Source organism: Sphaerodactylus townsendi, linkage group LG05 (assembly GCF_021028975.2).
Source record: "Sphaerodactylus townsendi isolate TG3544 linkage group LG05, MPM_Stown_v2.3, whole genome shotgun sequence".
Taxonomy (NCBI): domain Eukaryota; kingdom Metazoa; phylum Chordata; class Lepidosauria; order Squamata; family Sphaerodactylidae; genus Sphaerodactylus; species Sphaerodactylus townsendi.
In genome coordinates this window covers 95,823,147-95,837,547 of record NC_059429.1, presented here as the reverse complement: position 1 = coordinate 95,837,547, position 14,401 = coordinate 95,823,147, and the positions used below count along the sequence as shown (strand labels likewise).

The following is a 14,401-nucleotide window of genomic DNA, read 5'->3' as shown; positions in this document are numbered from 1 at the left end:
AGAAGACATTTGTCGGGCGGCCACATGGTCATCCAGCTCGACATTAATTAGACACTACAAGATCCAATTAATCTTGGCCGCGGAAACAGCTTTCGGTTCAAGGGTCTTGGAGCATATATTCGGAGACTGATCATCCTATCCAGTTTCCAAGGACACTGCTCGGGGAGGTCCCATCCAAGACTCCCTAAGTCGCCTCCAAGAGAACGGTCCATTGGTCACTTACCGTGAAGGGACCTTCTCCTGTGGGGCGACATGGGCGTCCTGGTCCCTCCCTGAGATTATATAGTCTCCAAGATCTTTTGATGACCTATCAAGGACACACACACTAATAAAGACATGATACTCTGTAGCATAATTAATTTGTGACTTGGAGCCCCATAAGGGAGTCTTCCTGTGGTTTTTTCTTGAAGGCTTTGGGAGTTGTCACTCCTTTGTCAGGAGACCACTGGGGAAAATGGAGGCCGGGCCTTCAACAGGAAGTGGGAAAAAACAATATCCTGCCTCCCAGAAGAAGGGTTAGGAAACACCCATCCATCCAAGACGCCCACGTCGCCCCACAGGAGAAGGCCCCTTCACGGTAAGTGACCAATGGACCGTTTTCCATCATGGACTTTCGATAATAACTTTTTAAAAATGGAACTTTTAATTGTTCAATAATAACAGGAAAAGAACAAGAAACTAAGAGAAGTAGAATGGATAATGGATCTTACCTTGGTTACATTTCTAGATACTGAGAGAGATAATGTAATTGTGCCAAATAATGTTCTATAACATCATAAAATAATCAGTATATTTTAAAAAAACAATTTTAGATTCATTCATTCTGTTAAAGGAAAGGTAGTAATAAAAACACTAATATGTGATTACGATTATTACTTTCTAAGTTTTTTCTTACTAAATGCAAGTCTTGAATATCAAATCATAAACTTCTTGTTTGATATAATTATCCATTCAGTTTTTTCCTTTTCCCCTTTTAACCTCTTCTCAATGCAGTTAACAAATTAAAATCTTGACAGATTGTTAATTGTTTGTATATAATGCTTCAGGCATATGCATCTACTTTTGTAAAGATTTTTATGTTTGAAAATAATATGAAAAATGTATTTTCCACTTGAAATTCTTGAACTAGTTCAGGTCACTAACCATTATACTATACTGGCTAATTTGATTGGCATTCTAGTCTTGAGAATTTATACATTATCCATTGACTCAGCTGATGGTCTGCATAGGGAACCTTCTGCCATCAGAAGAGGTTCCTTAATTAACAGAAGTTGTCAGCATATACTGAGCAAAATCCCTAGTACTGTTCTAAAAATTTAGCATGATTAAGGGGAGTATACTGGGCTGCCATGGGATGGGGAATAAAGGCAGTCATACTCCACAGGGAGGAGTCCTTGTTCCTATGGAAATGCTGTACTGGATCCAATGTATAACATTTTAAAGACTTAATTTTCATTGCTTTACTTTATTTCCTTTCACCAAAAAGCTCTTAAAACAGGTGTTTAAAAAAAGCAAAATATATTGACGTTACAGTTCTTTAGCATCTTCAGATGGGATAGGAGAAGGGGCGAAAAGGTAGAAAGAGATGTTTCCCTTGTTACTGGCTAAAATTATCTTCTGCTAAGCAAGATTCTCAGGTCTTTTCCACTCTTGTTGTTTACAACATGTCTTGCCACCAAATGCTACTTTTCTCTTTGAACTCTGCATTTTTCTTCCATTTGGTTCCAGAAACCTTTTCCTTCATTTTGTCTCTACTGAGCACTCCAACTGCAGTGTTTTTTTGGGATTTGTTTCCAAGCCAGCTCCCCATGAGAGTTTTTATCTATGCCCTGTATAGTTGGCCAATGTAGCGAGTACATCACGCCACTGGCCACCAAGTATAGCGGATTGGCCAGAGAAAAGTTGTTGTTTTCAGGAACCCTCCTTTATTTTACTTTCACTGCCACCATTTACTTAAGGAGATCTAGAAAACCCCACACTGCTTCTAGCCACCAGTACTTTCAATGATTCCCACCTCTCAGTCACTCTTGCTTGAGGGGAAGTTCCTACAGGTTCCCTTAATTAATAATTTTGAAGGGAATTCATGATGGCTGGGGTTTTTAGTCAGTCACCCACGTTATCAGTCACACACTCACAAACATGTACTGGCACAAGGGAATTTGAACAAAATAAATAAAAGTTTATTTTTGAAACAAAAGATTCTTCTTTAACTGGCTCAGAAATAACCTTCAAATAAGCTTTTAATATTTGGTGGTTCCTCAGACTTAACACGCACTCAGACACATGCAGGTGTCTTTCAGTAAATGAATTGGCTTAATATGAGTTACTCTTCACCACAGACACACCCTTGACCTTATTCTTCCACTACCCACTGTTTCACACACCCTCAGTCCTGGCCCTGTGAGTTTCAAGCATTACACAGCCTCCCTCACTCACACACACCAAACCCTCTCTGCCTAGAGGTTTGGGGGCCCTCTCCAGACTGGTATGGTACAGGGGCTGGACAGACTCCTAGGACCGGTCAGTGTCCACTGACAAGCCTCTGGCCGGCGCTTCGCTCTGTACCAAAAGCCAGGGCCTTCCTTGGCCCCGCACAAGCTTCCTCTGCTTGAAGAGAGTTGCCAGAATTCTGTCAGCTATCTGAGCTGGATCAGAATCCCTCTTCACAAGAATCAGAACTGAGAGACTCTTCAGACTCTGCTCTCAAACTGAACACAAGCTGTTTTCAGTAGCAGCATGTGGAATAAGTGCGACTGGGATGGGGGTACCCAAAATGATGGGGGTAGGGGAAAGGTGGTGTGCAAAATGCGTTCACAGAAGGTTTGACCACTAGGAACATCTGTAATAAGCTGTTCATGGAGGAAAAGGCCTCAGTGTAAGCAACTGGTTGGTCTTTGTGGAGTTGCATAACTTCTTTTAACTCCTGATATGTGGTATGCTTTTTATCATACTTGTCATGAACCACTTAGCCTAATTATTAGCGTACTGTCACTTAACATGGAAGCTACCTGTCCTTGTGGCTTCCTATGGCATATTCAGAATTGCACTCCTCATCACTGTTGCTTTCCCAGCTCAGTAGACAAGTGTTTAAAGTAATGTGTCAAAGGGTTTGAAGGAAGTATGTGAACATTAATGACAGTTGTAAACTGGTGGTAGTAACTCAGTGACTCAGGAGACATATTTGACATGCCACCTATGGCTCTTCTGAGCATCATTCCTCAATGTGTCAGGAGTGTGGGTAAGGCCATGGCCCAATAAAGCTTTTGGTTGATGATAAATGTGAATGTGGCTTTTTGGGAGCCATGAAGTGAGTACCACTGTGATTACTTTCTCCTGCTGAGGCAGAGGACATCTTGCTGGGTCATTCCTATTATCTACTCAGGGAGGCAGGATTAATTTAATCTCTCTGCCTTGATCCTGTGGGAGTCACCCTTCCCTAAGTTTCATTCCTGCCTCCAAAGGGAGAACATTGTTGAGTAGCTTAGCTACTTAGACATTGAGATTTGTTCTAAATCTCATCTACTATTCTTAGTTTCTTATTCTTATTTAGTTATTATGCTTCTATCTTTCACCTTAAGTCCTGTTCTAGACCTGTCCTTTATTTCCTCAGTTCTCTTCACCACCCTTCCCCCCATTTCAAGCTCAAGCTTCCTTTCAAGTTCAAGATAGAAGAGGAAAGTTGTACCCTTGACTTGGAAAGTATGCTGTTGCTGCTCAGACAATTCAAAGACAAGACAGTGAAGGTTTTCTGTCAGAAACTGAGGCTGAGGCACAGACCAAGGGACAGAACAGTTGGCAAGAACCTAATTTGGTGGTGGGCAATTTCCCTTCCAGGGCCATGCCTGACCCTGCCCAGGCTGAAATGGAAGTGTATGCTAAAAGATGGTGCACAGGGAGCAAGCTGGGCAGCAGTCATATGCTTTCTAATCACAGTAGTAGCCATTTTGAGGGCAAAGAACAATTACGCACCAAAACTGCACCCATAGGAGCAAGTCAGACGGGTGCAGAAAATGGTGGGGAGGACCAGCTGGACCATGATCCTGCCTGTAGCCCCCTTGAGTACCCAACTGCCTTTACTGTTAAATACTTTCAGCCCCCAGAGAGCTTCTCTGTGCTGGAGGCATTCATGACAGTCATGAAACAATCTATAAGAGAGGAAAGAGAAGAAATGAGGGGATTTTTTTGTGAGGAACAGAGACTGTTGGCGAGTGCAAATCACCTCCCCACCCACCTTCAATAGTCAGCCTGGAAGTCCTAGGAGAAGCTACACACTATAAATGACCAAGAAAGGCAGCACAGAAATCCATGACTGGCAACAGACACCCCCACAAGTCTCATTCACTTTGCTGCCTCAGATAGTGAGGCAGAGGAGAGGGAAGAGGGGGATTTTTTGTCCGATGAGAGGGAGGTGACATGGAACTGCCTGAGCCAGCAACCAGATTTTTTAACAAGATGATTTTGGATTTATACCCTACTTTTCTCTCCTGTAAGGTGGCATCACTTTCAACATTTATAAGACACCATAAAATCAATAAGTACTGATCTGCAGACGCTGCCTTTGGCAGAAGAGTTCTCCTGGAGGTGGAGGGCATCTTGTGTGGGTGTCTTCTCCACCGTTAGCAAGGAGACAGGAAAAAGCTTGTCGCATCACTTCCTGTTGGTGCTTTGGGAGCCATTTTAGCCCCAGTATCCCCACTGGCACAGCAGTAAACCATGAAGGACATAGAATAGAAAAGGAAGTGACACAATTCCAACAGGAACTATAGAGGTTCAACGGGAACCAAATGACAACAATAATAACAAAGATAACAATGATGTATCTTGGACTTCAATCTGTTACGGCTCTGGTGGAGCTGGGTCATCCTGCCAATACTCTTCTTCTGAGGATTCTTTGCTGGCTGAGACTGGGATCATGAAACTCCGGGAGGTCCTGACAAGGTATGCTCCGCCTCAGAATGGGAATGGCCCATTGGACACTTACCATGAAGGGTCTTTTTCCTCTAGGGAAAGGATGATGTCTTGACCCTTCTGTAGTCATTGTCTATGCTATTCTGCTCTTCTTCTTTCATTCTAATTCCATTATCAAAGTTTTACATCTTGTCCTTCTAACAGTATATGAGGTTGGTCAGGGTATTTTTAAGCATATTCTAATTAAGTTATTGTAGAAGTTAGACTGCTTACAGAGTTGCTGAAACTGAGGGAAGGGGGACTCCCACAGGATCAAGGGAGCAAGAATAAATTAATCTTGTCTTTCCTGATTGGATGGTGGGAATCACCCAACAAGATGTTCCCCTTTCCTCAAAGGAGAAAGACTCTTCATGGTAAGTGTCCAATAGGCTGATCCCCATCCCCCTTGACACTGCAGTGGTACTCACTACTTGTTTAAAGTATAGTGCAGAATGATTTAAAAAAACCCTGTTTCTTGTCTTGCAGTATTTCCTGGCCCCACTGTGGTTATCCTTATATATATCCTTATAATGACCTATTATTGGTTATATTGTAGTCTTCCTGTAAGAACAGCTGGTATTTCTTTAATTTATGTTTTGTTTTTAATGTCTGATTAGTCATAGCATCTAACTTGGCAGTCGGAGCATTTATTAGTTGAATGTTTTTGAGTTGTCTCCTCTTCACCTCTATATGAGCTTCCACAGGGGTTAATTATGAGAGTCAGATGATTTTAAAATTTACAATTAATGTCGTTCGCTGTAGCAATTTAACGTCCAGGTGCCCCTACTAGCCCATTCTCAGATTTGAAAATTAGAGGAAGGCATGTGCTATTGATTTTGAAGCTATATATCTTGTGCTTTCTGCTCCATGGGTATAAATACAAAACATTTCTCTTATACTTGAGGTCAGAAAAAGAACAGATCAGTCACCCTACTCCTGCAGCTTCAACATTTCTAGAAATCGTATATCTTATCTGTTAGGAGACAATATTGCAGAATTTAGTAACTTCATTGTGCAGATACCAGATATTCCTTTTGTTGGTGGTATGAAATCATTAGCTACAGTTTGTTTTATTCTGTACCAAATCCATCCCACAATCTCTTTCTCCCCAGGTAAAATGGGATCACCTGGGAAGGCAACACTTTCCAGTACACTGAGCGCATTGCACACTGGGAATGTTTCTCTCATTTGCCCCATTCCTCAGGGAACTAAGCAGTGTGGAAATAAGAATTTATTAAAGTTTAGAAATTTTAACAACCGCTGGACTTTGCAATTAATAAATGCTTCATGTACAGCTGTATGACTTTCTATGAGAACCTGGACAAACTCTACTTTGGGCAAAATGTTTCTGTACTTAAACACAGTTTTAAAATCTGTTTCTGTGCAACAGTTTAAAACAAGCATCATTTGTTTAGATGTTTCTTAACATTTAACCACCAGATATATTTCTGCATTTGTACTTATCTTGTTGTATTTCCCTTTATATTTTTGAAAGCAAATTTGAGCTTCAGAATAGTCTCAGTGGCTGTTGTAGGTAGAGTATATCTCACTTTATAGCAATAAGAATAAGCACAAACTTTTAGAAAGGTATACTCCTGGAGGCAGAGGACATCTTGGATGGGATGTTTCTCCGTCCTTCAGCAAGAGGCAGGAAACTTTTTAATGTCACTTCCTGCAGGAGTCCAACTGCCAGTATTTTTCCTGCCTCAGCAGGGAGAGCAGATTGGAACTCACGCTCCTGTGGTCAGTGATCTGTTTCTGATCTCTATCCTCTTTTTTTCCTGTCTTTACTACTCTTCTCCTCCTCTCCCCATTGGGTTAGAGCAGGTAGACAGTGTTTTCTATTTTCTCTATCTCACAAGAGAGTTTGTCCTTTCCCACCTTTTGGATGTTGGGAAAATGGCAGTTAGACGCTTTTCTCCCACAAGGGACCAGTATGCCTGTTCCTTATCCAAGGGAACAAGGGCTGCCTCCGGCAAAAACACAGATCCTAGGACAGCCAGCCTTCTTCCCCCATCTCTGGGGGAGCCATCAGCACCGCATCAGGACATTTCTAAAGGCAAACGGCCCCAAAACGTCACAACAGCACAAAAAAGAAAAAAGCAGCGCGGAGTGCCACAGCCAAGCCTGGCAACTTCCGAGGGCATGATAGGTTCCCAAGCAGGGAGATCGAGCCAGACACCTTCCCAAGGCATTCCTATTCAGGGCGGCTTGACAGTTAGCCAGGCTGACTCGAGAAACTTGGCGCCTTCCCATGGCGTGCAACAGTCTTCAATCCCTCCTCCTGTCGTTCCCTGCGGAGAGAGTTTCGCGCATTCCCAGGGCGCTGCCAATCATGGCAGCTCCTCCCCTGGCGCCTCCAGCTTTCCCAGAGCTGCAGAGTGCCCAAATACAAATCACCACAAACTTCACATGGAGGCTGCCTCATCCTCTGGATCCAGGCAAGATACTTCAAATTTAAGCAATGCAACAGGGTCTGCAGGGATGGACTTTCAAAATCCCCCTTCAGAGGCTTTCATGGTCCTTCACAGTGAGTAACCAATGGACCGTTCTTCCTCCAGTGGAATAATTTATTTTAAATTTTGGTATGGATTTATTTCAGCCTGTATAATCATTGTGCAACAGTTCTGCAAAATCTGTGACAGTGATTTGTTTTTTGATTTGGTATGGAGTTTTCCTTATTTTTGGGTCTGTAGCTTGCTTTGTTTCTGAAAACCTCCAAAAAAAAGTCCTGACCTTTCTAAAAGCTTATAGATCATTGTAAAACTGGAAAGAAGCCTACCCATATAGCACAAATATTGTTGCTCAGAGAAAATTATAATATGTTTTTCTAGTTTTGGGAGTTGAAAGTACTCCTAATAAAACAATAATGCTGTTTGTCTGACATTGCTAAAGATTTAGGTGACACAGGTACTGTTTACATAACGTACATGATGCTTCAACTTGAGTCATTTAAAAATGAAGTTGACAATCTGGAGAAGTATAAGCAGTTTCCTTTTTTGGTTGCAGTTGGTGTGATCAGGTGTCCGATCTGTCGCCAGGAATGCAGACAAATAGATTTGGTAGATAATTACTTTGTGAAAGACACATCTGAAGTACCAAGCAGCTCTGATGAGAAATCCGAACAGGTATGACTTACTTTTCTTGGTGCGTACTTTGTGTAGATCATGGATTTTAGTAATCTATAGACTGATGTCCCATGTTAGTGTTATGGCATTTGAAAATAAGTATTTGTAATGATTGTTTCTTGCTTTCAGGTGTGTACCAGCTGTGAAGATAATTCCAGTGCTGTTGGTTTCTGTTTAGAATGTGGAGAATGGCTGTGCAAAACGTGCATAGAAGCCCATCAGCGAGTAAAATTTACTAAGGATCACATGATTAGAAAGAAGGAAGACGTTTCTTCAGGTAAAATTTCTGCTGCTAACTTTGAAGTTACTATCTGTTTCAGCAGTGTTATAACCAGATTACTTTATATGTTTAAAGTTGATGCCACTAAGTCAATTCTACACTTTGGTAAATAACTCTGCAAGCACTTGGTTTGCTTTCTGATATAGCCAGAGAACTGAGTGCATCATTTCAGAAATGACTGTAATTGCATATCTTATTCTGTTTGTGCTGATCTCATGTTTAGAGATACAGGCAGAAGCAACGTTGTAGGAAATCGAGGTGGCAGAGAAACACTGAGGATTTCTAGAGCTAGTGTGGATCAGTGCAGTGTAATGGCGCTTAGCAAAATGGTAAAGGGAAAGAAGAGGAGATGGAGGGCACAGGAAATAAATATTTAAATAAATAGTGGGCAAAATGAACTATTTTGCAGGTTGGGAGCACAAGCAGAGATACTGAGTATAGAGCAAGACAAATAAGTGAGTTATGGACTAGGATAAGTGAAAACTGAGTAAAGTAGGCAAGAGAGAGAAGAGAGGACAATACTTTTGTGAGAGCCACTATACAAATGTACCACCAGGAGCTAGAATAAGGGTGACCAAACTGTGGCTCGTGAGCCACATGTGGCTCTTTGCCATATATTGTACAGCTTGTGGCTGGGGAAACTGGAGGTGGAGCAGGTCTCTCTCTCTCCTACCCTGTGAGTCTTTGCCTCTGGCTGCACTGCCACATTTTGCTGTGAGACAGGGAAGGGGCAGCAACAGCCTGAGCACAGTAGTCGGAGGCAGAAGTGTTCAAGACCCTTGGAAAAACGCCTGCCCAGAGGCAAGAATGTGCACAGCAGGAAACATTTAGGTAGCATTTTTCCAAGGCAGTGGGGAACTGCTGATTGCAGGCATTGGCTAAGCCTGCACTCAGCTCTGCTGCCTGTAGATTCACCCATTACATAGAGGCTGCAGCTCAGCCTGCTCCATGGCTACTTAACAACACAGTCCATCTCCATCTGCAGCAGATGTGAACACAACAGTTTAGTATCTCACCTTAACCCCCCCCCCCCTTCCAAGCTTATCTGTGTTCTCAGGGACTTAAGCAGCAGAAGCGTACCAGGGGTAAATGGTCCCCGGAGACAAATTGTCTCCAGGACGCCCCCAGGCTCTGCCCCCAGCCACCCTAGCTGCGCGCCTCAGGCTACACCCCCACTGCCCTCAACCCCGCCCATGTGACCATGGACATGGGCAAGGTCTAGGGTGCCCACCTCCCGCCCCCACAGACTCCCCCTGCCGGCTGGGCTCCTGGCCAGCAGCCTGCAGTCTCTTCTGACCTCCCCTCCAGGCAGGCCAGAAGAGATTGCAGTCCTGGCCTTGGAGACCTTCTTTTATAAGCACTGAGGCAGGGGGTGGGGCTTGGGGAGCAGGAAGTCCCACTCCTTCCTGCTCCCCAAGCCCCACCCCTGGCCTCAGTGCTTATAAAAGAAAGTCTCCGAGGCTGGGACTGCAGTCTCTTCTGGCCTGCCCAGTGGGGAGGTCAGAAGAGACTGCAGGCTGGGAGCCGAGCCGGCAGGGGGGGAGGAAGGGAGGGGGGAGTCCAGTGTGGGGTTGAGGATGCTTGGATGCTTCAGGCTCCACCCCCACTGCTGCTTCATTGTTTTTTGCGTGCCTGCCTTGGATGGGTCGAGGCGTGCAAAAACGACAAGACAGCAGGACTTCCTGATCACGTGGAAGGCCGATTTTGCTCCCCCCCCCCCCAACGTGACCAGAAGAGTGGCGCCCGGCAGATACGCCACTGTTAAGCAGTAGTTTTACCTCATTTTCCCATCCCTTCCTTTTAACTGACACATTCTGTCTGTGCTGACACTGCTGACAACTTTCTATCTCTTCTGAAGAATGTTCAAACTGTTTGGGGGTAGGAGCATTTTTGTTTAGTTTAATTTAGGAAATCATATTATTCCATCCATCTCCCATGGAAGTCAGCAGGTCTTAAAACGGGTTTAACACTTAGGTTGAATCACTTAATAATGCATCTCTTATTATTTTGGAAACTCAGTAGTATGGAGGATGAAATCCACAATTTCTGGAGTGGTGGTGGAAAGACCATTTTGCCACAGCTGAACAGTATCCAAATTCACTTTTATTCCATGAAAACATTCCGTATTGAAATGGGCAGAGGTGGCCTCTCTCTCTTTTTGTTTTGTTTAATTCCCCTTCCCAATCTTTCCCCAAACAGTAATCTGAGTTGGGAGATTGGTGCTTGAGCTTATATCCTGGGATTGCTTTGTACTGCAAATGCCAAAGCTAGATTTAGATGGCTGGTGTCATATTTAAACAATCAAGGTTGGATTTTTGTGAATTCAAGTCCACTTCTGCCAGTGATTGGAGCAAGAATCCTGTTTATTTTGGTTGTAACAGACTAACCTTATTTTCCTTTCTAGAATGATTCTCTCATTTAATGTTAATAAAATTATATACATGAATAATCTTAATATTTATATAAAAGGTTTGTATCAAAATGTGCATGTAACAATAAAATCCTGTGTAGTAATTGTTCATGACTTGTGGCTCTGAAACATCTGAAGTTTATTTTATGCAGCTCTTACATTAGGCAAGTTTGGCCACCCCTGAGCTAAGGCATTGTGGCTAGGGATCTCATTAAAAGAGACAGTATGAATGGTCAGAACAGTTGTTGATGTAGAAAAGTCAAAATACCTGAGGCATTGGCCCAAAGAAACAGTTTTGGGAAGGAGAAGGCAAGCAGCTAGTTAAAATAGATTGTCAGATCAAGAAGTGAGGTAGGTTCAGGAAGATGACAAGCTAGATATGAGGTGAAAGCTAAAAGGGAGACAGGGTCAAGCAGCGCTTGAGAGATAAATGGGAGTGTGCAGTTTTGTTAGAATGAGTTTTAAAGGATGACAAGCAGGACAGAATGGGCAGCGTCTAGAACTGTCAGAATTTAGTAATGAGGAATCTCTACCACCAGTCCTTCGGGCTGGGTAGTGGTGGGGAGACCTGTAATTGAAGGGCAACAATGGGGGCAGTGTCAAGGAGAGGAGGAGAGGAGTTTTTGTAAGGATAAATTGCTGGACTGCCAAAAAGGGGAAAAGGGATGTAAAGAGTGGACCAAAGAACTTCAGTTTCTTCTACCTGGGTGAATGTTCCTCTGCAGTGGGAACCTTCTCATCATGTTGGTCTTTCTTGATCTTTTTACTTTATTGTAGCAATTTTGATTCAACTAAGTCTTTTCCCCTTAATGCAGAGGCCGTTGGAGCATCTGGTCAACGTCCTGTGTTTTGTCCTATCCACAAACAAGAGCAGTTAAAGCTGTTTTGTGAAACCTGCGACAGGTTGACTTGCCGAGACTGCCAGCTGTTGGAACACAAAGAGCATAGGTATAAATATTCTGGTCTTCCATTCTTTCCTTTCTCTGAGCAGATGAATTTTTGTTTCTCTACTCTGCCAGTCGAAACGACTCAAAGGTATTATGATGGGCTTTTCCCAAGTGTTGACTCTAGTGGAGGTTAAGTGATGAATTAAAACGAGTAGCACTATCTCCTAATTAAACAAATCTTAAACATAAGTTCCAGTTGATTATTAAATTAACCGACATATAAATAAATGGAAGGAAAACTATTTTTGATGATACGTGATCTTACAATCATTCCCTCCTGTTATGTGGCCTAATATTACCTCTGATAGCGTTTCTTTAAATGAATTAACCAGTTACTTGACTGAAATGTTTCTGCTCTAACAATGAGGTATTTTACAATAGATTATTGCACTTCCAGTGCTCCTGGTTGCCTAGGTCTGATAAACAGAGAAGTAAAGGTAACAACAAATGACAATAGCAGACAGAGCTATCATATAGCCTTTCAGTAGATAGGGACAGGGCGGTATAAAAGCTGAAAGTATAAATAAATAAATAAATAAATAAATAAATAAATAAAAATAAAAGTTTTTGAAACAGGCTGAGGTTAATCATAGGCCCCTTCCGCACATGCAAAATAATGCATTTTCAAACTACTTTCACAACTGTTTGCAAGTGGATTTTGCTATTCCGCACAGCTTCAAAGAAAACTGAAAGCAATTTGAAAGTGCATTATTCTGCATGTGTGGAATGAGCCCTAGAATCATCACTAGTGCTGTCATTTGAGCAATAATTCTAATTATAAAAGTTTAGTCCATATATTGCTGTAATGTTGAATCATTGTTAAGTAGCAAAGATTCCAAGATAGAGCACTTTTTGTGACTAAACATGTTCTTCTAACAGCCTTTTAAACAAATAGGTACAAAGAATGGTATGAAAATCACAAAAGGATCAGTTATATATATTTGGAAGCCACTTTACATGTTAAGGTTTTTTAAAATGGATATAAATTGGCCATGGCTTTCTGTTGCTTGTTCATGAACAAAAGACATACATTGTGGAATTAATACAGTGATCATGCTTTTTCTTACCTACAAATCATAGGCCTATAAGAAAATTGTCAAATGTGAAGTTATTACTGCAGAGGATAATATTGAAGACAGGAGAAATATTAAAGAGTGGGAGATCTTAAAATCTGAGGATATGCAGAGATTTGAACAGTAATATTTGACAACTGGGTGATCAACTGAGTAGTAGAGTAGTTGCTGTAATGTACAACTGTATTTTAGTTGTTTAGTGATAGAAGTGTGCATATTGGGAACTTTTAGTATATCATTAAAGAACTGCTTGCTTTAAATACTCTTTAGGCAGGAACAGGGCAAAAATAGTGATAGTTTCATTTGCAGGTGCTCCCATTGACATTAATACAGCTTTTTTTAAAAAAAACTGTTAAACTGTGTTACCAGCTGGTTTCATAATGTAGGCACTTGACAACACTGACTTGGACTACATGTCTTCCCCACTCTTCCCTACCTGTAGCTGCCTAAAATTGGCTTCAGAGGATAAGGGTGGCTGCAGATAAGGAAGGGAAATTGGGGGAATGTCTTTGGATTCTAACCATTAAGTTGTGCCTTTTGGGGGGCATGCTGTGAAGATATATTCTAAGCTTAAATACTCAAGATTGTTTGGAGAGAGCATTACAGATGTGGTGATTCTGATGTTCTGATACTGATTTTAGAATACCATTTTGTAAATTCAGAAACATCAGTGGTCTAAAAGCTAGTGGATATGTGGATAGCTGAGATACACTGTATTAAACCGTTGATCTGTGTCAAAGGGTTGTTGTTTTCTCACTACTACTTAGGGTTTGTTTGTTTGTTCTTTCTGCCCTTCTGATATCTCACTGAAGTGTTTTAGTTTCTTATCTCTGGTAGAATCTGAAGAGTACAGTGCATACCTGTTAGATGCAAATTCATGATTTTTGTAAAAAAGTCTGAGAGGATGATGTCTTGTCAACTGCAATCCTAAATAGTTATACCCTCCTAAGCTTGCTGCACTGTAAATATTTTAAAACTCTATCCATTGTTCCCAACTGTGTAATCAAAATCTCTGCTGCAAAAAAGACAGTAGTTCAGTACATAATTCATTATGCAGAAGTCTGACAACCCTGTAATCACAGTAGGCTCTGTGTAAGAGGGGGTGTGGATAACGTTCTTGCATATGATTGCAAATCAGTACTTTTCAGACTTTGTATGTGGCCAGAGTTCTTTAGGATAGTTCATACTCAACACGAAACCATGGCTTCTCACTACATGAATTGTCCAGGGACAGGGCTGCTTGCCAGCACCCAGCAGCCTGTTCCACCCTCCATCCTTGTCACAAATGCCCACCCTGGGATTCTGGAGCACCCCTCGACTGACAGCCCTGCCCCTGTACTTATTACAAGGAGTTGGGACCTCCAGAAAGCTAGCAGCAAGAAGGAACAGCAGATAAATCGCAACAGAGCCTGAGCAGCAAGCTTCAGCCATTCCAGGGAACACAGCCCTGGCCAAGTTGCTATCAGCAGTCTTCATTAGCCTTAGAGAGTGGGGTGGGGCCAGCATAACCCCAGCCAGGCTTCATTCAAGGAGGAGGGCCAGGAAGGCTGAAGAGCCAATCTCAGGCTGGCAGGACAAGACACACAGCTTGCCAGCCACTAGGAGGCTGAAGCAGG

At 42.3% G+C, this 14,401-nt stretch overlaps 1 protein-coding gene across 6 annotated transcripts in view; it reads left to right on the top strand.

The window, feature by feature from the left end:
- Window positions 1-14,401, top strand: part of TRIM33 (tripartite motif containing 33) — a 90,137-nt gene that overhangs the window by 28,137 nt on the left and 47,599 nt on the right. For all 6 annotated transcript variants that reach the window (XM_048499028.1, XM_048499032.1, XM_048499031.1 and 3 more), the window contains exons 2-4: window positions 7,957-8,075; window positions 8,205-8,352; window positions 11,581-11,713. In XM_048499028.1, coding sequence (XP_048354985.1) covers window positions 7,957-8,075; window positions 8,205-8,352; window positions 11,581-11,713 — 400 coding nt within the window. The remainder of the gene's footprint in view (window positions 1-7,956; window positions 8,076-8,204; window positions 8,353-11,580; window positions 11,714-14,401) is intronic.